Raw genomic sequence first — 27,641 nt, 5'->3', positions numbered from 1 at the left:
AATACAGATGAGTGCTTTCTTTCAAATCAAGAGTAAAAAATAATCTCACATTCATCAGGAATTGTAGCTAGTTAGAAATAAAAACACACACTCACACACTCTCACACACACACACACACACACACACATCAGTGAGCAGACCGATAAAAAAATCCCTTCTTTAAGTGCAAGTAAGCTGCAAACACATAAGTGAGTGTGTGTGAGCGAGTGAGAGTGTGTGTTTCAGAGTGTGTGAGAGAGTGTTTGTGTGTGAGTGAGTGTGTGAGTGAGTGTGTGTGTGTGTCTATGTGTGAGTGTGTGTGTGTGTGTGTGTGTGAGAAAGCAAACAGGAAAAAGGTGATTCGACAGTCGTGAGTCTCTCAGTGTGAAGGTTTATTTCTCAGATCTCGTCCAGATGATCACACACAGTTTGACCGTCTGCCAGGAACCAATCAGATGCTGGGGATCCTCAAGCCGTGTGACGCGCAGCACCGGTTGCCATGGCGAGGACCCATATCACTGTAAACAGCAGGCTGATGGAGAGACGTCAGAGACTCAGTGATGCGTGAACGCGTCTCTACACGGGTCAGTTACGATTCTTTCATCAGTTCAGAGCAAATATTGATGTTCTTCCTATATTATATTCATAACTTATCTTTCCCTCGCGGGTCAAAATGACCCGAAGCCCTAAAATTATCCTGAATTTATTTTTGTCCAGAAACCTCATTTTATTTCATTTTGTATAATAGTATAATATTGTTTTTATTTTGTGTGAACTGAAGCATTCACTCGTTCCTGAGGGGGTCAGAAGGGTGTGTTACTTTTTAAATATCAACCACAAAACTCCTCGAATCCATTAAAAAAATGTGTGCATTCGTGGGTCAAGCGCAACAAAAGTCTTGGACCCTCTGATGAACAATCTAATTATAAAAAATTTTATACCCGAGGGAAGGACGATGGTTTTAAATCAAGACGCATTACTGGAGCAGAGGAACGATGGAGTGAGTCTGAGTCTGAATACTGTGTGAATATTGTCTGTACTTACAGGATCTGACGGATTCAGCCACGGCGTCTTTCTTCAGCGACTCGTCAGTCTGAGTTTCCCGCATCTGCACACACACACACACACACGTGAGCTTTACACACTGAACACACACACGACACAGAGTCTCGAGGAGGGACGGCGTTTACCTCGATCAGCTCAACAGTGTGTGTGTGTGTGTGTTTACCTTGATCAGCTCTTTCAGGTATTCAGCCCGACTCATCAAACTCTTAATCTGCAGACACATGAAGAACAGATCATATTCAACTCAGAACTGATCAAAACTGGTGTGTGAGTGCGTATGAGAGTGTGTGAGTGTGCGTGTGTGAGTGTGCGTATGAGAGTGACCGTCTCCGTGTGTCTTTAAGAAGCTCAGATATGGCGGGAGCGCGACAGAGAATAGAGACGCGTCATAATCTGAAGCCACGCCCACACACCTTTAGGCCACGCCCACACCAGAGGGGCAATCCCACCGTCTCTATTGACTCTGAAGCTGCCTCCTCGTCGTTTATGACTTATAAAAAAAAAAACACTGTCTGAAAGCTGCCGTGTGACGTACGGCACACAAGATAAACACCCAGAGACACGTTTAACGATCCGCCGAGCCCGAAACACGAGTGTTTGAGGACAGTTTTGTTTTTTGTTATAAGTCATAAATGATGAGGAGGCAGCTTCACACAACACAGAGTCAATGGAGATGTGGTGTGGGCGTGGTCTAAGCATGTATGGGTGTGGTCTAATGTATATGGGTGGGGCCTAAATGTGTGTGGGCGTGGCCTAAAGGCGCTCTGTCTCTGTGTCTGCCGCATGCGAGCGCTGGTCTGGAGCTGACGAGAGCCGTATGGGGTTTGACCCGTCCAGAATAAACACTGATCCTCTCACCTCGCTGTGGAGCAGGTCTCTGCGCCGGCCCTGGTCTTCAGCTAAAGAGAGAGAGAGAGAGAAACTAAAGCTCATCTTCAGCTGTTCTCTACACAACACAACAACAACCACCACCTATAAAGCTGCAACAGTGAGTAATCAAAGACGTATCAAGGTGAGTTTAGGCACAATGCCTGAAAAATCATGAATACAACCACTAGTAGTGATTTAGTAGTTTATCATTCCTGACCAACAGGTGGCGCTGTGACTAAACTGATGTGTGGATGACAAAGCATTGTAGAGATACCGTTGTTTTGGCAGCATGCCATAAACTTTGTACAAAACAGTTTCCTCTATCAATACGAACACCATCACTTTTTGCCGGCATTGTCTGATGAAGGTCTGACTCGGAATTAGTGAAAATCCAACAAAAAAATTGCATTAAAATCGAACAGTCTAGGGAGAAGTTTGAAAAAGTATACAGGTTCTTAAAGAAAACAGGAAGTTTGGCCGATTATGTTAAAATTGGTATCCATATTCTCACACGACCCATGGAATATATTAAGACGAGTTTCATTTCAATCGGCTAATTTCATCAAAAGTTATTCACATATTTGGAAATGTATGACTTTTGTTTACAGGGTCAAAGGACACTTTTTGAGAACTGTAAAGGTGGACACATACGGAGTTTCGTTATGATATGCCGATGTGTTTGTAAAATATCGCATTTTAAGACAAAATTCGCAAATCCGAATTCGAATCCAAAGAGGCCAGTTGAGGGATTTTAGGCCAAACCGTTCAGAAGATTTAAGCAAAAATGTTCAGATCTCCTGATCACTAGGGGGCACCGAGCCAAAACTGTGCAGGTCGCCTCAGGTCATGGATGTTAAAACACACACCAAGTTTGGTTAGAATACGTTAAAGCGTTTCGGAGATATAGCCTCTTGTTCTTTTTGGCGTGCGATTCGTCCAATTCGTTCGCACATTATTCGAGAACGTTCTGATGAATCTAGTTGAATTCCGGAGTTAATTTTGACAGCAAATTTTGATTTAGTTTTAATCATAGTCTTTTGACTAAAATGCTGTTTAGTTTAGTTTAGGGTATGAACGATTATTTTCCATATCCATTTTCCTGAAAAGGGGCGTGACTTGTCAAACACCGGCGGGTTTTTCTGGACCTCGGCGATTAACGTCTCCATAATCTCGTCTGCCGTTTAAAACGCGCAAGCCGTAAAATTACAATCGATTCTGATTGGCTGTCGGTGTTTAATCGTTCAACAGCCGCAAAAATCAGTCTGAAAGTGATCCCAACGATATCGTTTCTCTATATAGTTATCGTTATAGCCGTGTACGATTATTAGAACTATATCGTTATCGTCCTGGGTGTACACAGGCCTTAAACACTGAGTCACAAGCAGGCTTATTATGCCTGAGTCTGGCACATGGAGCCCTGGAGCGTCTGTGTTTTGATTAGCCTAGCGCTGGAATTAGCGGCGCGCCAGATCAGCAGCGGGTCTCGGTCTCGTTCTCGGAGCTCACTTCATTCTCTAGCCTCCAGTGCTTTACAGATAACAGCTTTCATTTGTTTCAGTATTTAATAACACCGAGAGCTGATCTCAATGAGATCCAGATGGCAGAGATCATACCACACACGCCGTCCTGGCACACACTCATCGCCACATCTGGACTGGGGTGTGTGTGTGTGTGTGTGTGACTTTACCTGCCAGTGCCAAGAGGAGTTCGCCCAAACTCTGCTGGTATAAATCAAGTGTGTCGTAGTCCTCGGCTCCGCTCTCCTCCTGCACACACAGCCCATCGCAACTCCATTACCCATCATGCAACACTGCAGCTCACATGACACATGTACGTCAATTCAAATTTATTTGTATAGCGCTTTTCACAATACACATCATTTCACAGCACTTTCACAGAAGTCCATATTACAGTTTACACTGGTCTGTTACGTACAAACGTACAAAATCAGTTAGCGCAAAATTATTAATTTAAACAATGTACTATTTAAAGGAGTAGTTCACTTTTGAAAAAACTTTTGCTGATAATTTACTCGCCCCCGTGTCATCCAAGATGTCCATGTCTTTCTTTCTTCAGTCGAAAAGAAATGAAGGTTTTTGATGAAAACATTCCAGGATTTTCTCCATATAATGGACTTCAATGGGGTCCAAACGGTTCAAGATCCAAAAGACACTTTCAGTGCAAACTGTTCAAAGGGCTTTAAACGACTCCAGACGATGAATAAGGGTCTCATCAAGCGAAACGATCACTCATTTAATAAATAAATAACAAAGTTTAAGTTTTATAAGCTCAAACGCTCCCCTTGCTCTGTTCTGTGACGCACCAAAATGAACAAATCTTTTTCCGAGTCATTTGGTTCATTTGGCGAACGAAACTAACGAATTGTTTCGTTAAAAGATTTGTTCATTTTGTTGAACGAGTTTGAACAGGAGAGTCACGAACGCGCACTACAGAACAGAGCAAGGCGAGCATTTGAGCTTATAAAACTTAAACTTTATTTTTTTTTAAAAATGAGCGATCGTTTCGCTTGATAAGACCCTTATTCAACGTCTAGTGTCGTTTAAAGCCCTTTGAACAAGTTTGCAGTTTGTACTGAAAGTTTCTTTTGGACCTTGAGCCGTTTGGTCCCCATTGAAGTCCATTATATGGAGAAAATCCTGGAATGTTTTCATCAAAAACCTTCATTTCTTTTCGACTGAAGAAAGAAAGACATAGACATCTTGGATGACATGGGGGCGAGTAAATTATCATCAGCTAAAGTTTTTTGAAAAGTGAACTACTCCTTTAAGGCATAAACAATGAGCTCATTGAACTAATTAATACTAGTTTGTTAACAAATCATTATGACATTTAAAATGTAAAATTAGCATTAATTAGTACACATATCAGTATATTATATATGAATGAGTCGCTATGGCACTGACCCGGGACACAGCGCTGGACGCCACCTCCAGAGCGCTCAGCACGCGCGGCTGATCTCGGAACAGCTCTGAGGAGTTCACAGAATCACACTGGTTCATGATGGCAGACTGCGCTCTGACACATTAAAACTTTTCAAGCACCACTTTTTTGGATTTCAAGGACTACAATCAGCACTTATCAAACAATATCTTTATTATTTATATATATCTATATGGTATCTGATGTTTCACTTCACAGAGATCAGTCCATTGACCAGCGCTGTCCTTATATCCTTATAAAAAACGGATTTTTCCCATTAATATATGATTGACCTGAAGAATGAAAGTTGTATTATAGACTTATCATAATCTTAACATCATGCGAAATAGCTCTATATCTCGTGTCAATTTGGCGTAAAATGAGATGAGAATTCAAGACACTTTTCAAGCTCCTCATGAATTTGTTTTCCAGGACTTCAATTGTAAAAAGTCAAACTCAAGCACTTGTAGGAGCCCAGGTTAGATCCGTGTGGTGTGGTTCTGTTACCTATTAATATGTTCCTGGTTGATTTTGCCGCCTCAAAACTGATTTTATAGTCGGATCTGACCAGAGCTTTGAGCTCCTCGGCTCGAGACACGTACTGGTTCACCTGAGAGAACACAGCAGACATGAGTCACGGTTCATCATCATCGGGTTCTCACGGTTCTCCGAGTCACCTTCTGTCTCAGTGCTTCCTTCCTCAGTCGGTCAGGTTCGTCTGAAAGCAGAGAGACCGTGAGATCCGAGATGTGTGTGTGTGTGTCTGTGTGAGGCGTGCGAGTCTTACAGTGGATGGCGGGAACGAAGTGTTCGAGTGCACTGCAGTAGAGAGACAGCGCCGCCGCTCGCTGCCCGTCCTGGTCCTTCTGCACCGCCTGCGTCACCAGCGCCCTCTGCAGGACAACACAGCATTCAAGGTCGATAACCCATATACTGGACGATAAACCTAAATCCAAATGTTTATATAATATTTGAGAGCCTGAAAACATCTAAACATGCGTCCTACAGGTGAAACTCGAAACATTTGAATTAAAGTTTATTATTAGTGCAAAAGTTCATTTATTTCAGTAATTCAACTTAAAAGCTGAAACTAATATATTATATAGACTCATTACATGTAAAGTGAGATATTTCAAGCCTTTATTTGATATAATTGTGATGATTATGGCTTACAGATATGAAAACCCCAAATTCTAAATTAGAATATTGTGAAAAGGTTTTCATATCTGTAATCCATAATCATCACTATTATAACAAATAAAGGCTTGAAATATCTCACTTTACATGTAATGAGTCTATATAATATATTAGTTTCAGCTTTTAAGTTGAATTACTGAAATAAATGAACGAGTTTGAATGAGTTTCACCCGTATATTTAAAAGCCGATAGCCGATATATTGCCCGATAAACCTAAATCTAAATTTTTATATAATTTTTGAGAACCTGATTCCAAAAGCAAAATTCTCGGCATTAAAAGCCACGAGCAAACACATGATTATAATGTTCTCATTTATGATTTTATGTTGACTATATACATCGGACAAATTTTCTTATCGGGGTGATAACATTAAAATGAACATAAATTGGTCGATACCAGTTTATCACTAATCAATATCTAATTGAATCAGGAAACGGTGACCGTGAGCTCTTCAATAACATGACGCTAGCGATGAGCAGCGCTTCTGCCACTTCAGGTCTGAAATAACCATGTGAGCGCTAGTGTGAGTTACTCAGTGTGTGTGTGTGTGTGTGTGTGTGTGTGTGTGTGTGTTATAACACACTCACGGCCTTCGGCAGGCTCTCGGCGCTCGGCATGTGCTCCAGATCCACGAACGCGTGAAGGAAGAACTCGTGAAAGGAGATGCGTGTGTCCGGGTCTCTCTCCAGCAGCCGGAGCAGGAGATCTCGACAGTCTCGGGACACTCTGGCTCCGCACGGCAGCTACACACACACACACACACACACAGTGCAGGTCACCTCAATCTCTGGAACAACTGCGCCATCTAGTGGTGTGTACAGGAGCTCCCCTGAAATCTCATTTGTTTATGCAATATTGGGTTGTTTATTGTAAATGATTATCATTATTGTATTAATAATCCTGAATCAGAATCAGTTCCTCTTGTAGCGTCTCTGATGATGAGGGCGGAGCCAGTGTTGTAGTACTCGAGACTCGGACTCGGTCTCGAGACCATATTTTAATGGTCTTGGTCTTGTCATGGACTCGTGTGCATTTGGACACGGAATTGACTCGTACTCGAACATTTTTTTTTTAGGACTCGGAATTATTCCCGAGTCCACTCGAGTTCAATTAAAAATATTTTTCATGATTATTAATGTATGTTAATAAAATATTTCTTTAAATTGATTGACACGCCCAGTGATTGGTGATTTTCTAGTGCGCAACTGCGCATGACAAATTGTAATAAAATTACTTTTAACACCACCTACTATGTGGCCTTTTTACCCTAAACTGATCATATTTTTAAAACTCTAAGTAAATTCAGTAAAAAAAAAAAAAAAGGATTTCTCTAAGTAAATAAAAGTAAATTAGGTAATCAACCCTCACTGGTCTCAGTCTCGACTCGGACTCGACCGTCTCGGACTCGACTCTCTATGGACTCGGTCTTGACTCGGACTCGACTCTCTCTGGTTTTGGTGTCGACTCGGACTCGAGTGAGGTGGTCTCGACTACAACACTGGGCGGAGCTATAACCTGTCACTCATTTGTAACTCGATCTGTAAACATGAGTCTCACCTCGACGGGTTTCTCACTGCGGATCTTCTCTTCCAGTTCAGTGAAGGAGCGCGAGGCGAACGGAGCTCGTCCAAATAAAGCTTCTGCCCTCAGAAACACACACACACATAAATTCGAAAATATCGGCCGATAACGATAACATAAAAAATTAATATCAGCCAATACCGATATATCGTGCAACCCTAATATATAGTAACGTGCAATTTATTCCTGTGAATGTTCATCATCATTACTTCAGTCTTCAGTGTCACATGATCCTTCAGAAATCACTCTAATATGAGGATCATGACCAAGAATCACATTTCTCATTATTATAATTTCTTGTGGAAAGAATACTGTTGGGGAGCAAATAACAGTAACTCACCGTACAGAATGACCCCGACGGACCACAGATCCACGCGAGCGTCGTAGTGCCGGCGACACACCATCTCTGGAGCCATGTAGAGCGGAGAGCCTCTGAGCGCGTGCTGCTCGTCCCACGGGCTCATGTACTGCGCAAAACCAAAGTCTACACACACACGTCATCATTAAACACACACTTTTATTCAAAGTGAGCAGCTGACGCAGTGAAACTAACAATAGGAGCGTCTCAGTGTAGTGGTCTAATGCAGTATTACAATAGATAAAGTGTTAGCATTAATGGATCAAGTGTTGCTGAAAAAGATTTTTTTTTTGCTTTCAGTCGTGAAAAACATACAAAACGCATCTAGAACGGGAAAGAGCTTTGAGATGGACCGTATAAATAGATTTGGAGTCCGAGCTTTAGTTTAAACTGATAATCGTTTGTTTTACTCGTTTATTCACAGTTTCCAGTCCCTCCGCAGCTCTTCTGCCGCTCCGGCCGGCTGAGGGAGTGTGTTCCCACGGGAAAGTGACTCTATATCAGTTTACATTCTCAAACGATCATTTTGCAATTAATTATAATAAACCAGTGAGATTTGTGTATGCAGAAGGAGTCTCAAACATGTGTTCGGGTGTGCCTCAAGGCTCAGTCCTGGGCCCGCTTCTCTTCCACAGATGCGGCGGGTTACGTTCCCACTGTTACTCTGGATTCATGCTTTGGTGAGATGCTGAAATAAAAATCACATGCGAGTTTCACCTGCGAGCTTCAATACGTTTCCACTCAGGAGAATGTTCTGAGGTTTGAGGTCCAGATGAGAGATGTTCTTCTCATGGAGAAACTGAAGAGCACATGCTGAAACACACACACACACAACATCACTGGCTCTGGTTTTCTCGTCTGAATCGGTCAGTATAGGTCATTTTGTTTCGTACCAATCTGCTGTAGGCAACGGCGCGCGACTCTTTCCGGAAGAATCCGTCGACTGCGGATAAAACTGGACAAATCTCCTCCCGAACACCACTCCAGAATCAGATAGATGTTATCACTGTCCCACTGACAGATAGACACAGGGATGAGAGATATACCAGCACAATAACACACACAGAGAACTGAATGCTGGGAATCTGTACCTGGAAGTCTTTGAGCTGCACTATATGAGGATGACGGACCGTCTTCAGGATCTCAATCTCAGTCAGAAGATTTTCCATTGAGGTTTTATTGAGACTTTTCTTACTGACCACCTTCACAGCCACCGCTTCCCTGCTGTCATTCTGCAACCAATCAACTGTCCATCAGAACATGCAGATCATCCTCAATAACACACACACACATCAAATCACCAATAACCACTCGCCTTTCTGAACGCTTTATAAACTGTGGCGTATGTGCCGCTTCCCAGTTTCTCTGTGAGAATAAAGTCTCTGAGCTTCGGCGGAGCGAAACCCGCAGCCATCCCGAACACACATCAATAATCAATAATCAGTGATATTTGCAGCACGGCGCTTTCTTCTGCTGCCTGATCTGAGACATTAAAGCGTACGATTCAACCCCGGACTGCTAACTTGATATTATTAATAGTCATATATTATTTAATACATGATCAGAGGATCTTATACATTTCGTGAACCTGAAGCGCTGCGGTGTGTTTACTTCCGCACATTGACGTCATCGCTCACATCACTGACACCTGCCGGCCAGAGCTGGTACTGCGACAATTCATTTTTGTCATCATTTCAAATTTTATGTCTTAATAACGACATAAAGAGTCAAAATTGGCTTGTTATTTCATTAGGGATTGGCTTGTTATTTCATTTATGTCATTTTGATTTACCAAAGCGTGATTTTTTTTCTTATGTATCATCCATGGGCTATACATAGAAATAACCTTCAAGAGTATTTCTGTTATGGGTCATGCATGCGGTGCTATAAATACGCTTCAGCTCATGTTAATAGAATTCGCTGCTAGAATGGAAAGCTACATGAACTCTAAAGTGTAGAAATGGGCGGAGGTTGTGTCTGATTGGTCGGATACAACGTGTTTACAGAATAATTTCTCGATTTTTACTCATCATTTTGTGTGTTTTTTTTTCTCAAAATGTATTACTGCCATTCTTAAGGTGTAAATTCTTGTCTGTTTACTTTATTCAGAATCAGCGCGAATATATTTGATAGTGATTTTGATAGGATTTCATTTGTGTCTCTCTTAAATTAGATCTGTGAGCTAAAGCTTTTATCCTTAAAACATTTTGTAGCAATTTAATTTAAGCCTTTCCAGCAAAAACTGATTCAGTCAAAAATTATCGTTATGATTCATTTTTTTTTTTATTTCAACCGAACTCATGGAATCTGATACAATAAAATAGAAATGCAAAAGAACACAACACAACAGAATACACACAGCTTGAAAGCTATCGATAAAAGGTATTTTTTTAAGCAAATATTACCCATCCAACACTTGCCATCTGCAATTGCCTGATTGCTAGAATAAATCTGCAAAAAACAAACAATTAAAAAAAATGCACAAAATATTATTTATATAATTAAAGTAACAATGTGAAGGAGTTATTCACCAATACGCCTAAGAAACTCTTATTGCGTCTATACCTCACGGTCATCATCATATACCGTCAATAGCCTAAATGTCAGGTATCTGCTCCACTTTTTTCCCATAAACCTCTTTGTTCTCAGTAATCTGTATGCCATTCCTTCATATGCTCAAACTTTGCCCAATTCTGTGTAACCCATTCAGCAAAAATATATATATATTAAATCGTTTGCTTCGCATGTCTCTCAGCGGAGTGTTGTGCAGTCTGGGCCCCGCAGCGCCTCCTGCTGGAGCGATCAGTTCCTGTCTCTCACAGAACTCGATGTCCACTCGCGTCGCGTCGCGTCAGCTGTGAGCTGTAAGATGGCGGAGCGCGTTGCGGAGCGTTTGTCCGCTCAGGAGGCTCAGGTCGAGGCGTTGCGTGGCGAGATCCTCCGCCTGCAGGAGTTACTGACAGGCGGGTTCGACTTCACAACCAGCGGCCCGGACCTGGACGATCTGATCACCGAGAACCAGAAGCTCCGGTACCGGCTAGTGCACCTCCGCAGGAGCCTCGAGGAGGAGAAGGAGAAAGAGGAGAAAGACGAGAAGGAGAATAAGGAGGAGAAGGGAAAGAAAAAGAAGAAAGAGACAAAGACACAGAAGAGCCAGAATAAGACTGAAGAACCAAAGGAGAAGATCCACTTAAAGGTGCGAGACTCTAAACTGACCTGCAACATCTATCTATCTATCTATCTATCTATCTATCTATCTATCTATCTATCTATCTATCTATCTATCTATCCATCTATCCGTCCATCTATCTGTCTGTCTGTCTGTCTATCTATCTTCTAAATGTCTGTCTATAAACTGTATTTCAGCAGAATTCTGCACCGTCACGATCCAGTGCATCAGATGCTGAAGAGAAGCAGAAGCAAAAGGAGAAGCCTGACACTGAGGTACAGTAACAGGAAGAGCATCAGTGACACACACACACACACACACACACACACACACACACACACACACTGAGCCCTTCCTCTCCTCATGCCTGTAGAAGCTGAGGTCGTGGCCTGGTTTCGTCTCTGAGCGTCTGGAACTCTACGAGCGTCTGAAGGAGGAGAGCGATGCTCTTCTGGCCGAGCGAGCGGCCCTCTCTCGCTCCATCAGTGTGTCGCTGCCGGACGGACACACACTCACGGCCACAGCCTGGGTCAGCACCCCGTATCAGCTGGCCTGTGCCCTCAGGTGAGGAGATGTGGGATAGTCTAACCTGTGTGTGTGACTGGGTTCATGCTGACTGTGGTCAGGCGAGTTCTGGCGGGCGGATAACTGTGTGTGTGTGTGTGTGTGTGTGTGTGTGTGTGTGTGTGTGTGTGTGTGTGTGTGTGTGTGTGTGTTGTGCAGTCGAGGTCTGGCGGATAACTGTGTGATCGCGCGTGTAAACGGGGAACTGTGGGATCTGGACCGACCGCTGGAGACCGACTGCAGTCTGGAGCTGCTGCGCTTCGACCATGAGGACGCTCAGGCCGTGAGTTAACCAGTGTGTGTGTGTGTGTGTGTGTGAGAGAGAGAGTGTGTGTCTCTCTCTCACATTGAATTGAATGAAACTGAATGGATTGGAAATAAACAGAATGGAGCAGAACTGAATTGAACATAATTGAATTTAATATAATTTATTGGAATCAAATTATATGGAACAACATTTTTAACAAAACAGAATTAATTAAACTGTATTGAATGGAACAGAACTAAATTGTACTCAATTGAATTGAACTGAATCGAACCGAACAGAATAAAATTAAAGGGATAGTTCACTTTGAAATTAATGTTTGATATGTTTTATCTTCCCTCAAGGGCATCCAAGATGTCGGTGTCTTTGTTTCCACAGTATTTTCCGTTGTTGTCTATCAGTCATACACTGGAGGCTAAGGGGGTCCACCAAAGAGCAGCACAGAGAAGTCCAAATTAAACATGATTTAATGACTCGTAAATGTAAGAACACACTGATGGCCTAAGACACGAAACGAGCGGTTTGTGTGAGAAAACCAACAGTATTTATATCGTTTTTACCTCGTGTAATCACAGTGATCTGAATCAGTTCAATGTCCAACTGAACCGAACTGAATCAGTTCAATGTTACGCCGGAAGTGATCGCTTGCGTGTGACGTCACTCAATATTTACACGCAGATTTCGGAAGTTTTACCTTTTATTAAACATATTTAGATATCCCGAAATCGTCTTCCATTGCGGTTTCTCGTATATCTAAATATGTTTAGTGAAAGGCAAAACTTCCCAAATCTCTGTATAAACAAAGAGTGACGTCGATCACTTCCAGACCGAAGCGCCCGTGCCGTCAGATCATTTTGTCATGGCTGTGATTACACGAGGTAAAACGATATAAACACTGTTGGTTTTCTCACACAAACCGCTCGTTTCGTGTCTTAGGCCATCAGTGTGTTCTTACATTTACGAGTCATTAAATCATGTTTAATTTGGACTTCTCTGTGCTGCTCTTTGGTGGACCCCCTTAGCCTCCAGTGTATGACTGATAGACAACAACGGTTTGACTGAAAAATGACAAAATGGAAAATACTGTGGAAACAAAGACACCTACATCTCGGATAAAACACATCAAAAATTAATTTCAAAGTGAAATATCCCTTTAATGGAACAGAACAGCATATTGAACAGAACAGAATGAAACTGAATTAAATGGAACAGAATTAAATTGATATGAATTTAATTGAAGGAAGTTAAATGAATTAAATTTAACTGAATGTAACAATTAAATTGAACTGAACCGAATAGAGTTGAATTGAACTAAATAGAATTGAATGTAATTCTACACACTCGGTTGTTTCCGCCTCAGGTGTACTGGCACTCGAGCGCTCATATCCTGGGCGAGGCCATGGAGTGTTTCTACGGCGGCTGTCTCTGCTACGGGCCGCCCATCGACAACGGCTTCTACTACGACATGTTCCTGGACGGACACAAGTGAGTGTGTGTGTGTGTTCCTCAGCTGATCTTCATCACATCACATGTGGCCTCGTCATCATCAGTGTGTGTGTGTGTGTGTGTTGACAGAGGAGTGTCGAGCTCAGAGTTTGCTGATCTGGAGCTCCTCTGCCGAGGCATCATCAAGGACAAGCAGCCGTTCGAGAGACTGGAGGTGCGGAAGGAGACGCTGCTGCAGATGTTCAAGGTCAGAGACTCCAGGTGTTCAAGGTCAGAGACTCCAGGTGTTCAAGGTCAGAGACTCCAGGTGTTCAAGGTCAGAGACTCCAGGTGTTCAAGGTCAGAGACTCCAGGTGTTCAAGGTCAGAGACTCCAGGTGTTCAAGGTCAGAGACTCCAGGTGTTCAAGGTCAGAGACTCCAGGTGTTCAAGGTCAGAGACTCCAGGTGTTCAAGGTCAGAGACTCCAGGTGTTCAAGGTCAGAGACTCCAGGTGTTCAAGGTCAGAGACTCCAGGTGTTCAAGGCCAGAGACTCCAGATGTTCAAGGTCAGAGACTCCAGGTGTTCAAGGTCAGAGACTCCAGATGTTCAAGGTCAGAGACTCCAGGTGTTCAAGGTCAGAGACTCCAGATGTTCAAGGTCAGAGACTCCAGATGTTCAAGGTCAGAGACTCCAGATGTTCAAGGTCAGAGACTGCAGGTGTTCAAGGTCAGAGACTCCAGGTGTTCAAGGTCAGAGACTCCAGGTGTTCAAGGTCAGAGAGAGACTCCACCTCGAGACCTTTACTGTCAGATATTCAGAAGAGTTCAGACTCTACCAGGTAGTTTTATTTCGTCTTTGGCTTCCGTCTTTCTCAGTCAGGCACATTAATGTAATATCCATCAGTATTATTGATCTCCTCATCGACAGCATTATATGAGGCTGAACTGAGCTGGACGATGACATCACGGGTTACTCCAGAGCCGCTATATATATAAATGAACTAAATGAATAAGTTTCTTACAGCAGAAATGAGCATCAGTGAACTGACTTAAGCTGGACTGTGACGCTATTGTCTTCTAGACACACACTCTGCATTATTCTCCTGCTGTCACACACTCTGTGCTGTAGAAATAAAGCTGACTCGACATCAGATCGGTGATTTCAGCGATTAGTCAACATGAACCAGTAATGAACAATACTTCTGTTGCAAATCTGAGTTAATCTTAATCTCAAGAGTTAATAATACATTTTTAAAATCAAATGTTGAATCTTTTAACAACGAACAAACAGTGAACCGCTGGTTTTTATCATCTAATGTTGTAGAATGTATCGCTCTCTGTTAGTTAACAAAGTGTTTCCTCTTTTTCTAGTACAACAAGTTCAAGTGTCGCATCCTGAACGAGAAGGTTTCCACGGCGACCACGACGGTCTACAGGTAACAGGAAGTGATGTTTGTCCATACGGATGCTGTAGTGTGTGTGTGTGACGAACTCTCCCTGTCTCAGGTGTGGCCCTTTGATCGACCTGTGCCGCGGCCCGCATGTACGGCACACCGGAAGGATCAAAGCACTCAAGATCTATAAGGTAACTCAGTTTAACATCATCTCAAACTGGGCTTTATGGTGTGACATCAGTCCAGTGCGGTCACAAATGGTCTTAGACTAATATCATTTAACTGAATTGGATTTAATGGATTTGAATGTAATTTAACTGAATTAAATAGAACAGAACTGAATTTTACTGAATTGAATTCAAACAGAATTAAATTATTGAATTGAACTGAATTTTATTCAACTAAATGGAATGGAAGGCACTGGAACAGAATTGAATTGAATCAAATCTAATTGAACTGAAAGGAATAGAACTGAATTTTACATAATTATATTATATTGAATTGAGTCAAATTTAGTTTAACTGAATGGAATGGAACACACTGGAATAGAACAGAATTTAATCAAATCTAATTGAACTAAATTGTACAGAATTAATTGAACTAAATTGTACAGAATTAAATTGATCTGAATTTAATTGAATTGACAGAATTAAATTAAACAGAACATCATTGAATTGAACTGAATGGAACGGAACTGAATTGTACAGAATTAAATTGATCTGAATTTAATTGAATTGACAGAATTAAATTAAACAGAACATCATTGAATTGAACTGAATGGAACAGAACTGAATTGTACAGAATTTAATTGATCTGAATTGAATTGAATTGACAGAATTAAATTAAACAGAACATCATTGAATTGAACTGAATGGAACAGAACTGAATTGTACAGAATTTAATTGATCTGAATTAAATGGAACTGAATTTAATTAAATGGAATAGAAAGGAACAGAATGAAACAGAAAAAAAATTGAATTTAATGAAATTAAATCGAATTGAACTTAACGGAATAAAAATGGAAAAGATGAAGAGAAATGAATTAAATTGAAACAAAACATAATTACATTAAATTGAATATAATTGAATTTGACTGAATGGAATGGAACGCACTGGAACGGAACTGAATTGAATCAAATCAAATCAAATTGAATTGAACTTAACAAGATCTGAATTGAACTGAACTGAAGGTGTGTGTTGTCCAGAACTCCTCCACGTACTGGGAAGGGCGCTCCGACATGGAGACGCTGCAGCGGATCTACGGGATCTCTTTTCCCGACGGCAGGATGATGAAGGAGTGGGAGCGGCTCCAGGAGGAGGCCAGAAGCCGAGACCACCGCAGGATCGGGAAGGTGTGTGTGTGTGTGTGAGAGATTTACTGATCAGAGTCGCCTTTTCATCGGACAAATCCATAAAATATTTATTTGAAGATGGAAGTTAATATTTCTATAATCGAATCTTTATAAATAGAGATTTGGCTGTTCACTATTCATGGTGAAAGTGTTTTTCCTGGTGATATAGAGCGGGTTATCCTGTGTGTTTCTGTGCTGTCGTTGAGGCGTTTGTCACTTCCTGCGGCGCGGTGATGTCACTTCCTCCTTGTGCGTGGCGACTGTTGTTGAGGTGTGTGTGTGTGTGTGTGTTTCACAGGATCAGGAGCTGTTCTTCTTCCACGATCTGAGTCCCGGAAGCTGCTTCTTTCTGCCCCGAGGAGCGTTTATCTACAACACACTGACCGAGTTCATCAGGGTACGTGTGTGTGCGCATGTGTGTGTGTGTGTGTGAACTTGTTATCCATTTCAGTTGTACTGGCAATAAACTGCAGTTCTGCAAGGACTTTATAGTGTGACGTTCAGTCCAGTGGAATGAAAAATGCTCTTAAACTGAACAGAACACCGTGTGTGTGTGTGTGTGTGTGTGTGTGTGTGTGTGTGTGTGTGTGTGTGCAGGAAGAGTACTGTCGGCGTGGCTTTCAGGAGGTTGCGTCTCCGAACATCTATAACTCTAAACTGTGGGAGACGTCGGGTCACTGGCAGCTGTACAGCGAGAACATGTTCTCGTTCGCGGTGGAGCAGGACGTGTTCGCTCTGAAGCCCATGAACTGTCCCGGACACTGGTGATGAATCAGCAGATCTATATCATATCTACATCAGATCTATATCAGATCTATATCATATCATATCATATCATATCTACATCAGATCTACATCATATCTACATCAGATCTATATCAGATCTATATCATATCTACAACAGATCTAGATCAGATCTACATCAGATCTAGATCATACATCAGATCTATATCATATCTACATCAGATCTATATCAAATCTATATCATATCTACATCAGATCTAGATCATACATCAGATCTATATCATATCTACATCAAATCTATATCATATCTACATCAGATCTATATCATATCTATATCAGATCTATATCATATCTACATCAGATCTATATCATATCTACATCAGATCTATATCATATCTATAACATATCTATATCAGATCTATATCATATCTACATCAGATCTATATCAAATCTATATCATATCTACATCAGATCTATATCATATCTATATCAAATCTATATCATATCTATATCATATCTATATCATATCTACATCAAATCTATATCAGATCTATATCAGATCTATATCATATCTATATCAGATCTATATCATATCTACATCAGATCTAGATCTCAACATTCTTAAGTGTGTCCGTCAAAAATCACAGATATTTTTTTTTCAATGAACTTAATGTACTATATTTTAGCACAATATAATATTTTGTATTTTTAGTGGATTTTATGGTACTAAATTATATTTACACTGCATTATAATCCATTTATAAACTTTTTGAGCGTAGACCTGACAACTAAATTTCCAACTTAAACACAAGACATCTCAACACAACACAATTCAACCCAACTAAACACAACTCAACCCACCAAACTAAACACAACAAAACAACTCAAACCACACAACAACTCAACCCAACTTAAAGGGCACATATCATGCAAAATCCACTTTTTTAGCCCTTAAATGCATTTTGTTGTATATTTGGAGTGTTTATAAGTACAGAAAAGATGAAATTATTCTCTTCAGGTGCTTCGTTTATATCTTTATATTCTGTTTTATATATATTTTTCAACCTGTTCAGATTTTTCTGTTTTCTATGACGTTTTTTGAACAGAAAAGGGGCTTGTGGAGCTATAATAATGAGGAATTCAGACCCAAGCATTGCAGTTATGTTTTATATAGACCACAACGGTATGATTTATATGTAAAAATGAATGATTTAAAAGCATGATATGTACCCTTTAACCCAACTCAAACCAAGCCAACTAAACTCAACCCAGTTCAGCCCAACAGTAGCTAAACGCAACTCGACCCACCCAACTAAACAACTCGACCCAATTAAACGCAACACAACCCCATGTAATCCATCATGACGTCCGTGTGTGTGTGTGTGTGTGTGTTCCTCCAGCCTGATGTTCGGGCACCGGCCGCGCTCCTGGCGAGAGCTTCCTCTCAGACTGGCCGACTTCGGTGTGCTGCACCGGAACGAGCTCTCGGGAACGCTGACGGGTCTCACGAGGGTCCGGCGCTTCCAGCAGGACGACGCTCATATCTTCTGCTCTATGGATCAGGTGTGGTGTTGCGATCTTCATCACAAACACCAGTGCGCTTCAGCACTCATCTCACCTTCAGCCTTTCCCTCCAAGCCCTGCAGTTATACTTCATTTATCCATGTTTGTCCAGAAAGCTTATTTGATTTAATTTCCACTATTATTTGATGCACTTTTTTAGGAAATGTATTTTACTTTATTTATTTTACCTTTAAATGACTAGATTTGATCAATGAATAGAGTAATTTAAGTACATTCCACACATTCTTTCATGCATAACCCTTATAATTCAGCTGTAAATGTCCTAGATTGAGTGTGTTTGTGGAATAATAATAATAACAGATGATGTTTGCTGACTCTAGATGGGTTTATATATCTATATGAGCAGAGGAGCTGTCCCGCTGGGTGCTAAAGCCAGTTCTCCTCACACACACACATGTAGACTTTATAAATAATTTTTTGGTGAACTTTTAGGATTTTTAGTTTGAATTTTGAGCATGATAACTGAAGTATTCCTCACACAAATAAAAAATGGATAAGAAAGCTGTCTTTCCTGCACTGCGGTGAATCCCGCGGTAATGCCTTCAGCTCTTCAGATCTGGACCAGCCTGTGTGTTGGTGTTTCAGATCGAGTCCGAGATGAAGGGTTGTCTGGATTTCCTGCGCTGCATCTACGACGTCTTCGGCTTCTCCTTCCAGCTGCATCTCTCCACGCGTCCCGAGAAGTTTCTGGGCGATGTTGCCGTGTGGAATCAGGCGGAGAAGGTCCCAGAATGCCATTTACCTGCAGTCTCTGAGATCTGGGGTGTTTGTGTTCAGTCTTAACTCAGGCTTATCTTAACAGCAACTGGAGAACAGCCTGAACGAGTTCGGAGAGCCGTGGAAGCTGAATCCTGGCGACGGCGCGTTTTACGGACCAAAGGTCAGAACTCTTCATGACTGATGTTGCGTTCAGAAATCACAGCGACCTGTAGAAGCTTGTTAACATCACGGGAAACTGATTTAAAAAGGTTATTGTTTTCAGTTCTGCCATTTTCTGACTCGTTTATCTCGCACAACTATGACTTTTTACAAGTTATAAGGTGAGAATTGCAAAATGTAAACTTGTAATTGTGAGAAAGTCAGAATTTCGATAAACTGATTGTGAGAATTTTCAGAATTGCGAGAAAACCCAGAATTCTGAAAAGTGAGAATTGGGAGAAATAAATTATGATTCGGGAAAAAAATGGAATTGCGAGATAATTTAGATTGTGAGAAATTCAGAATTACCATAAACTACAATTGCGAGAAAAATGTAATAATTGCGAGAAATAAAACTTGCGATTTTAAAAAAGGCAGAATTTGAAGAATTCAATTTACACTTCCAAAAAAAGTCTGAATTGCGAGATATAAATTACAATTGCGAATTTATATCTCCAAATCTGACTTTCTCTGAATTTCTCTATGCAATTCTTGACTTTTTAATTTTTTTTTCGCAATCATAGTGTATTTCTCAAGCAAACATCTTTTATTTTACGCTTTCCATGGCGGAAACAAGCTTCCAAATCAAGACGTTTCCCAGCAGGAATAATCTTTTCTCTGACTCTTCTGCTCCAGATTGACATCCAGATTAAAGACGCCATCGGCCGTTATCATCAGTGCGCCACGATTCAGCTGGACTTCCAGTTACCCGTGCGCTTCAATCTCACATATGTGGGGTGAGAACAGCTCTGTACTCGCTGTAACTCTCTCATGTGCCTTAAAGGTGCAGTGTGTAATATTTAGGAGTATCTGATGACAGAAATTCAATATTATATACATAATAACTATGTTTTCAGTGGTGTAGAAAGACACGTTATGTGTTTATTAGCTTAGAATGAGGCGTTTCTCTCCACACACACCGCAGGTCCGCTTACATCCACGTTTCTACGGTGGCCCTGAGCGGACAAACGCGTTTCGTCACTATGTTGTTCTTCGTGTAAAGAAGCTGCTAAAGTCAGCGAATGAACCACTGACACAATAATATTCACAATAACTGAATAATTAAGTAAACCTAATTTCCTCATTTATTTTGTAAAGAAACCTCATTGTTTAACTGGCTACTGTCTCAGACGACGACATCACTTCCTGTCCGCCACTGTAACTTCTGTTGAGTGCGATTCACAACCTCACCACTAGATGCCGCTAATAATCGCACACTGTGCCTTTAACTGTCTGAACCGTTGCAGGAAAGATGGGGATGACAAGGCCAGACCGGTGATCATTCACCGCGCCATTCTGGGCTCAGTGGAGCGAATGATCGCCATCCTCACCGAGAACTACGCCGGGAAATGGTGAGTAACTCTTTCGGATCAGTTTAATCAGTGTTGATATTATTAGTGATAAGTAGGAACATTTTTATTTAATTTAAATGGATCAGATATACGAAAACTGCTCTACATTAAGCGGCAATACAGCCGTCTTGATTTGAGGTCTTGTAATGGTGGTTCTGTTGCGTCTGCGTTTCCTCAGGCCGCTGTGGCTGTCTCCTCGTCAGGTGATGCTGGTGCCGGTTAACCCGTCTCTCGAAGAATACGCCAAACAGGTACAACATCAGCTCTGTCATCACTTACTGAACAACAGAGACTGATTTTATATCTTCTTTATATGTAGTTTATATCTATCTTTTATATCTGATTTTATGTCTTGATAATTTTAATTTTTGACTATGAAGGTAAACATGTTCCTGCTCTTATTATGAACTATTCAAGTGCGATTACAAGAAAAAGTCAGAATTGCAAGAAATAAACTACGGTTACAAGAAAAAAGTCAGAATTGCGAGAAATAATCAATGCTTGTGAGAAAAATGACGAAATTGCGAGAAAAAGGTCAGAATTGCAAGAAATAATCAATAATTGCGAGAAAAAAGACGGAATTGCAAGATATAAACTGATTATGAGAACAAAGTCAGAATTGCAAGATATAAACTTGCGTTTACAAGAAAAAAGTCTAAATTGTGAGAAATATAATACAATTGAAAAAAATTAACTATGATTGGGAGAATAAAGTCAGAATTGCGATTAAAAAAGTCCGAATTGCAAGAAATAATCTACGATTGCGAGAAAAAAAGACGGAAATGCAAGAAATAATCTACAATCATCTCATCAATCAAACGTGATTTCAAGATGGCGCCAGGATGTTTGCCGGCTTGCCACAGTCTGTCCTTGTCTCTTTTATTTTTAATGTTTCTTGTTTGTTTTATCACGCGCTCTGTTTGCTCCCCTCTGATATATGATCGCATGACGCTATTGAATATTCGATCGGCTGTGTCCGATTGTTTATTTCGTGATCTCAGAGATGATTGGCATCTGCACTCGTATTCCGTGCCAATCACACTAAGGAAAGTGTGTTACCTGCCGGGATGTCTGTGCATGCGGAGGAAACGGCGAAAGAGGCGTGGGAAGCGTGCTGGAGTCCTTGCGAGATCAAAGAGGGTCGGGAAGTTTCCAGTCATCGGACCTGCCTCTTCGATGGCGGAGGCCGTGGTCGTGAGCCTGAGATGTTCACACATTGTGCCTGTCTTTCCGTCTTCGTCGTTGACGCCTCAGTCATCGCGGATGGTGTACGTAAGGCGTAAGTCTGCGGATCGAGGAGCTGATCTTCGAAATCTTCGCTCTCTATCACGTGACGGGAGTCCGGTAACATTTTGTGATTCCTCTCTGATTGTGAAATCCTCTTCCGATCCCACTCCAGTGACAATGGCGTTGATTAACGCGAGATCTCTGGCAAATAAGACCTTTATTTTGAACGATCTTTTTCTTTCTCAAGAAATTGATTTTTTATTTGTTACTGAGACCTGGCTTAATGCTGGTGAGATGACTTCTCTCTCTGAACTTTCTCCTCCTGGTTGCAGTTTTTTTAGTACCCCTAGGTCGGTTGGCCGGGGCGGGGGTCTTGCAGTTGTTTTTAAAGACAAGTTTAAGTGTAGACTTTCACCTTCTGAGTCTTATAGCACTTTTGAATCTCAGCTAATTACGCTGAATTCTTTTAAATCTGTGTTATGTGTACTGATTTACAGACCCCCTAACTTTCATGGGGGTTTTATACAGGAGTTCTCTGAACTTTTATCTGGGATTGTCCCTTCTTTTGACAATATTTTGATTTTGGGGGACTTTAATATACATGTGTGCTGCCCTTCAAAGCCCCTGGTCAAAGAATTTTTACATTTATTGGAGTCGTTTGATTTTTTGCAACATGTTTTGGGTCCAACTCGTGAACGTGGTCATACCCTTGACCTTGTATTATCAAAGGGATTCTTTGTTGATAGTGTGAAAATTGTCGATACTGTTTTTTCTGACCATAAGACTGTTATTGTAAACACTAGCTTTCCTTGTGGTGCGCCATGTAATATTGCTTCTGCCTCAGTTTCATCTCGCATACTCAATCCATGCACAGCTAGTAGTTTTTCAGCTGCTTTTAATGTCTCTTCTTTTTTTTCATTGATTGAGTCACACTCTCCCTGCATAGGTGTAGAAGAGTTGGTTGATCAGTTTAACTCTTCTTGTTTAGAGATTTTAGATGTTGTGGCTCCGGTCAAAGTCAGGGGGAAAAAAGTCAAATCTCAGCCCTGGTTGAATAGTACTACCCGTGCTCTTAGGCAGGAGTGTAGGAGGGCTGAACGCAAATGGGTTAAAGATAAATTGCAAGTTTCTTATGAAATTTTGAAGAACCGCTTGAATGAGTATCAAAGAGCTGTTAAATTGGCTAGATCAAATTATTTTTCTGACATCATCTCCAGAAACGGTAATAATTCTAGAGTACTTTTTTCAACTGTAAATGCTGTTCTTCATCCTACTGCAACTCCTTCATTTACTCCTTCTGCTAAGTTATGTGAAGAGTTCTTAAACTTTTTTATTGGTAAGGTTGAAGGAATTAGATCTCAGATTTCATCTGTTGCCAATGATTTTATCGCTCATGTTGACCCTACGAACCAATTTACTAGTTTTATGCCTGTTTCTTTACAGCAGATAAATGATATAACTGCTCATATGAAGCCCACCAGGTCTCCTGGTGACGTGCTCCCTTCTTCTCTGTTTAAGAAGGTACTTGATTCAATTGGCCCGACCATTCTTTCTATTATGAATACTAGTTTGTCATCTGGTGTTGTTCCGGTTAGTTTTAAGCATGCGGTTATACAGCCCCTTTTAAAAAGAAATGGCCTAGACTCCTTTGACATGAGTAGTTTTCGTCCAATTTCGAAATTACCTTTTATTTCAAAGATACTGGAAAAAATTGTGCATGCACAGCTAAATGACTACTTAATGAGGAATAATATTGCCGATAGATTCCAGTCAGGTTTTAGAGCTGGTCATAGTACAGAATCTGCTCTTTTGAGGGTCTCTAATGATATCCTACGAGGTGTTGATTCTGGAAACCGTGTTGTTTTGCTTTTGTTAGATCTTACAGCGGCTTTCGATACAGTGGATCATAACATTCTCATTAATCGTCTTAGGAATCAGGTTGGTATTCAGGGCTTAGCCCTGAAATGGTTCTCTTCATATTTGAAGGATAGGACCTTTTCAGTCAGTTTAGGGGAATATTTTTCTTCTGTTGCCCCTCTTGTGTGTGGGGTTCCACAGGGATCTATACTGGGACCTATTTTATTTTCCCTTTATATGCTCCCTCTAGGCTCGATTTTTGAGAAATTTGGGATTCAGTATCATCTGTATGCGGATGATTCTCAAATTTATTTACCATTGAAACATGGGCATAAATGTGCCATTCAGTCTTTCCATGCATGTTTGGCCGAAGTTAAGTGTTGGCTTGCGAATAACTTTCTCCAATTAAATGAGGATAAGACCGAGATGATTTTATTTGGAAATAAGGGGTGTGTGGATGATGATTGCCTGGGGTTGTTTCCTGGGAAAAAGCTGTCTAGTGTGAGGAACCTTGGTGTCATTTTTGACTCTGAGCTTAAATTTGACCGGCAAATCAATGCTGTCGTTAAGAATAGTTTTTTCCATCTTAGATCAATTGCTAAATTGAAATCTATCCTTACTTTTGATGATATGGAGAAGGTTGTTCATGCTTTTGTGTCATCCCGTTTGGATTACTGTAATGTTTTGTATTTGGGTGTGAGTCAGGCCTCTCTCTCCCGTCTGCAACTCGTTCAGAACTCAGCTGCCAGACTTTTAACAGGTACTAAGAAGAGAGAGCACATTACTCCGGTTTTAATTAAATTACACTGGTTACCCATAAGATACAGAGTTCAATACAAAGCATTGTTGTATGTTTTTAAGTCTCTGAATGGCCAATCACCTGAATATGTTACTGACTTAATTAGCCGCTGTCAATCCAGTAGATCTCTGCGCTCAAATGATCAATTGCTTCTCATGGTTCCGCGGTCCCGTTTGAAAGGTAAAGGTGATCGGGCCTTCTCTGTTGCGGCTCCTAGGCTCTGGAATGATCTTCCCCTGTCTGTGAAATCTTGTCCTTCTTTGGGTGTTTTTCAGAGTGCGCTTAAAACTTATTTGTTTTCTTTAGCATTCGATAATCCTTTGTAAGGTTTTTTTTTTTTTTTTATGTCATGTGTTTGTATTGTTTTTTATTTCTTTATTTTACTTTCTATTTTATTCATTTTGTACAGCACTTTGGTTCCACTTGTGGTCTTGAAAGTGCTCTATAAATAAAGTTGAGTTGAGTTGAGTACAATCGCGAGGAAAAAAAGCCAGAATTGTGACAAATAATCTACGATTGCGAGAAAAAAGTCTGAATTGTGAGAAATAAACTACAATTGAAGAAATTAACTATGATTGGGAGAATAAAGTCAGAATTGCGATTAAAAAAAGTCAGAATTGCAAGAAATAAACTACGTTTACGAGAAAAAAGTCAGAATTGCCTGAAATAATCTACGATTGCGAGAAAAAAGAGGGAAATGTAAGAAATAATCTACGATTGCGAGAAAAAAGCCAGAATTGCGAGAAATAATCTACAATTAAAAGAAAGTCAGAATTGCAAGAAATAATCTACTATTGCGTTAAAAAAGTCAGAATTGCAAGAAATAAACAACGTTTACGAGAAAAAAGTCAGAATTGCCTGAAATAATCTACGATTGCGAGAAAAAAGACGGAAATGTAAGATATAATCTATGATTGCGAGAAATAATCTACAATTACAAGAAAGTCAGAATTGCGAGAAATAATCTACGATTGTGTATAAAAAGTCAGAATTGAGAGGATTTATAAACTAAAGTTGATCTTCTCCCGCTCCAGGTCTGTAAACGGTTTGTCGAGGCTGGTTTTATGGCCGATGCTGATTTGGATTCCAGTTGCCTTCTGAACAAGAAAATTCGCAACGCACAGCTGGCGCAGTACAACTTCATCCTGGGTAAGACACGAGGCCTGACCACGGAGTTTCCGACACTGACACGCAGTTGTAACTTTAGCAGATTATATGGATTAGCAGTTACAGAAGCAGATTACTTTTTCAAGTAACTAGTAAAGTAATTTACAAAAAAATATCTAAGTTAATAACTAGCATTACTCAAATAAGTAACGCTAGTTACTTTTTCTCTTTTATTGACTGACAGCTTTATTTGGGTAAAGCGCAATATTGTAATGCGTTACTTTCCCGTATGGAAGCAAATAAAAGACATAACTGTTTGAGATTGAACAGCCACTGAATATTTAGTTTTGAAACATTTATCTGAATTTATTTGCTCTGAATTCACCCCTTTGAAATTATTTTACTTTGGAAACCATGTATCTGAATTTATTTGTTTCGAATTTACGTCTGAAATTTAAACGGGCCTATGGCAATTCTTGATTTCCATTTTAAAAACCTGTATTTCGATTAACATTTTTTCAATGCTCACAAATTCAGATACAAAAAAAAAAAATCAACTTTCCGAATTTCAGATAAAATAGATTTAGGTTGATCAAATTCGACTGCTCAAATTCAGATCGAAACATCTGGGCAAGGTGAGGTGTCAACAAAGACATCTCAAACAATGTCATATTTGTATTAAAAATGTCAGAATTGAGTGAATTGACAGTTGTCATAAACATGCATAAACACTCCTTCATATTCAGGTCATGTCAGTCTTTTGCACACCCCGTCAGGTGAAGTGTCACCCTTTTGGTGGGAGTAAAGCAATTTTGTTTTGCATTACTTTTAAAAGTAATTTTCCCCAACACTGATACGCCAGCTGTGTGTGTGTGTGTGTGTGTTTGTCTGGCAGTGGTGGGAGAGAAGGAGCGTGTCACGAACAATGTGAACGTGCGCACCAGAGACAACAAGGTGCACGGAGAAGTGTGTGTGGAGGAGGTGATGGCCAGACTGACTCGGATCCGGCGGTCCCGGTGCCGCAGCGCTGAGGAAGACTTCTGAGTCCCGCAGGGTTCGTACTGCGCTTAAAGTGCTTGACTTTCACTTTGGCTCCATTTAAGACCTGGAAAACCCTTGAAAACTGCCATATTTATGAAAAGAGCTTGAAATTTGTGTTACATTTTTTTTTTGTGGAAAAACCTCACAATCTTTTCACAATTGTGGACACTGCAGCCCGTCTGAGATATCTATTCGCATGATGTTAAACTTTTATTCTTCGGATCTCTATGATGTGAAACATCAGATACCATATATATGTAATTTCAGTAAAAAAAAAAAAAAAATAAAGGTTTAGTTTGATGTGTTAATTGTAGTTTTTTGAAATCCATAAAAGTAGTGCTTAAAGTCGTGGGATTTCATTTTACAGAATCGGCATGAACCCTGAGGAAGGATGGGAATATGAAGGAGGAAAAGGGCACGGTTTAAGATGATGATCGCTGGCCGTGTGAATGATTGTTTGGTGTTAAAGTGTCTGGATGTTTGTGTGCTGACGGTGTGCAATAAAGACTCTCAAAGATTCAGCATAATGTTTCTGGTTTGTTATTTTGGAAGTTTACATGTTCAGGTTCTGAGAAACATCATATACCCAATCAAAAATGTCCAATGTTGAGCCATTCAGAATCATAGTGAAATTTAATAATTAATCAAATACTCCATTATAAATCACGCAATGCTAGGGTTAGTTAACTGAAATATTTTGCTACTTAAAATAAACTAAAATAATATATATTAAAGGGTTAGTTTAACCCAAAATTAATATGTAATAAATAACTCCCCCTCAATTTGTTCAAGACCTTTCGCGCGTTGCAGCATTTGAGATTAATATTTCGTAAACAAAGAGGTAAAAAAA

General features: G+C 40.5%; 2 protein-coding genes across 3 annotated transcripts; one reads left to right on the top strand and one right to left on the bottom strand.

Moving 5' to 3' along the window:
- Positions 1-348: 348 nt before the first annotated feature.
- On the bottom strand, positions 349-9,618 carry ulk3 (unc-51 like kinase 3). The gene is made up of 16 exons (XM_039675862.2): positions 9,308-9,618; positions 9,084-9,224; positions 8,886-9,006; positions 8,710-8,805; positions 7,975-8,118; positions 7,611-7,693; positions 6,641-6,796; positions 5,643-5,748; positions 5,533-5,573; positions 5,363-5,465; positions 4,840-4,904; positions 3,603-3,681; positions 1,904-1,944; positions 1,209-1,256; positions 1,025-1,088; positions 349-512 (listed from the first exon to the last, which is right to left on the bottom strand). Exons 1-16 carry the CDS (start codon positions 9,404-9,406, stop codon positions 496-498), a joined length of 1,404 nt encoding a protein of 467 aa, XP_039531796.2. The 5' UTR covers positions 9,407-9,618; the 3' UTR covers positions 349-495.
- Positions 9,619-10,417: 799 nt separating this feature from the next.
- Positions 10,418-27,313, top strand: tars3 (threonyl-tRNA synthetase 3). Of its 2 annotated transcripts, none has more exons than XM_039675857.2 (20): positions 10,418-11,188; positions 11,362-11,436; positions 11,535-11,725; positions 11,885-12,008; positions 13,351-13,475; positions 13,566-13,683; positions 14,788-14,852; positions 14,923-15,001; positions 16,016-16,162; positions 16,461-16,559; positions 16,760-16,926; positions 18,307-18,469; positions 19,076-19,213; positions 19,293-19,370; positions 20,045-20,145; positions 20,656-20,760; positions 20,939-21,011; positions 25,678-25,792; positions 26,646-26,804; positions 27,159-27,313. In XM_039675857.2, exons 1-19 carry the CDS (start codon positions 10,862-10,864, stop codon positions 26,792-26,794), a joined length of 2,439 nt encoding a protein of 812 aa, XP_039531791.2. In that variant the 5' UTR covers positions 10,418-10,861; the 3' UTR covers positions 26,795-26,804; positions 27,159-27,313. The 2 variants fall into 2 exon arrangements, with proteins under 2 accessions (XP_039531791.2, XP_039531790.2); XM_039675856.2 differs by having other exon boundaries at positions 11,359-11,436.
- The last annotated feature ends 328 nt before the right edge of the window (positions 27,314-27,641 follow it).

The sequence above is a fragment of the Pimephales promelas genome, chromosome 10, assembly GCF_988280905.1.
Source record: "Pimephales promelas chromosome 10, fPimPro1.hap1.1, whole genome shotgun sequence".
In the NCBI taxonomy this organism is placed as follows: domain Eukaryota; kingdom Metazoa; phylum Chordata; class Actinopteri; order Cypriniformes; family Leuciscidae; genus Pimephales; species Pimephales promelas.
Note: the sequence above shows the minus strand (reverse complement) of the source record. Positions and strands in the feature narration are given on the sequence as shown.

Coding starts and splice junctions, on each gene's coding strand:
- ulk3 (XM_039675862.2), bottom strand. CDS start 9,406: ATGGCTGCGGGTTTCGCTCCGCCGAAGCTCAGAGACTTTATTCTCACA. Junction 1,945..3,602: donor ACTCCTCTTGGCACTGGCAG/GTAAAGTCACAC, acceptor CTCTCTCTTTAG/CTGAAGACCAGGGCCGGCGC. Junction 1,257..1,903: donor GAGACCTGCTCCACAGCGAG/GTGAGAGGATCA, acceptor ATGTGTCTGCAG/ATTAAGAGTTTGATGAGTCG.
- tars3 (XM_039675856.2), top strand. CDS start 10,862: ATGGCGGAGCGCGTTGCGGAGCGTTTGTCCGCTCAGGAGGCTCAGGTC. Junction 20,146..20,655: donor TTCAATCTCACATATGTGGG/GTGAGAACAGCT, acceptor GAACCGTTGCAG/GAAAGATGGGGATGACAAGG. Junction 21,012..25,677: donor TCGAAGAATACGCCAAACAG/GTACAACATCAG, acceptor CTCCCGCTCCAG/GTCTGTAAACGGTTTGTCGA.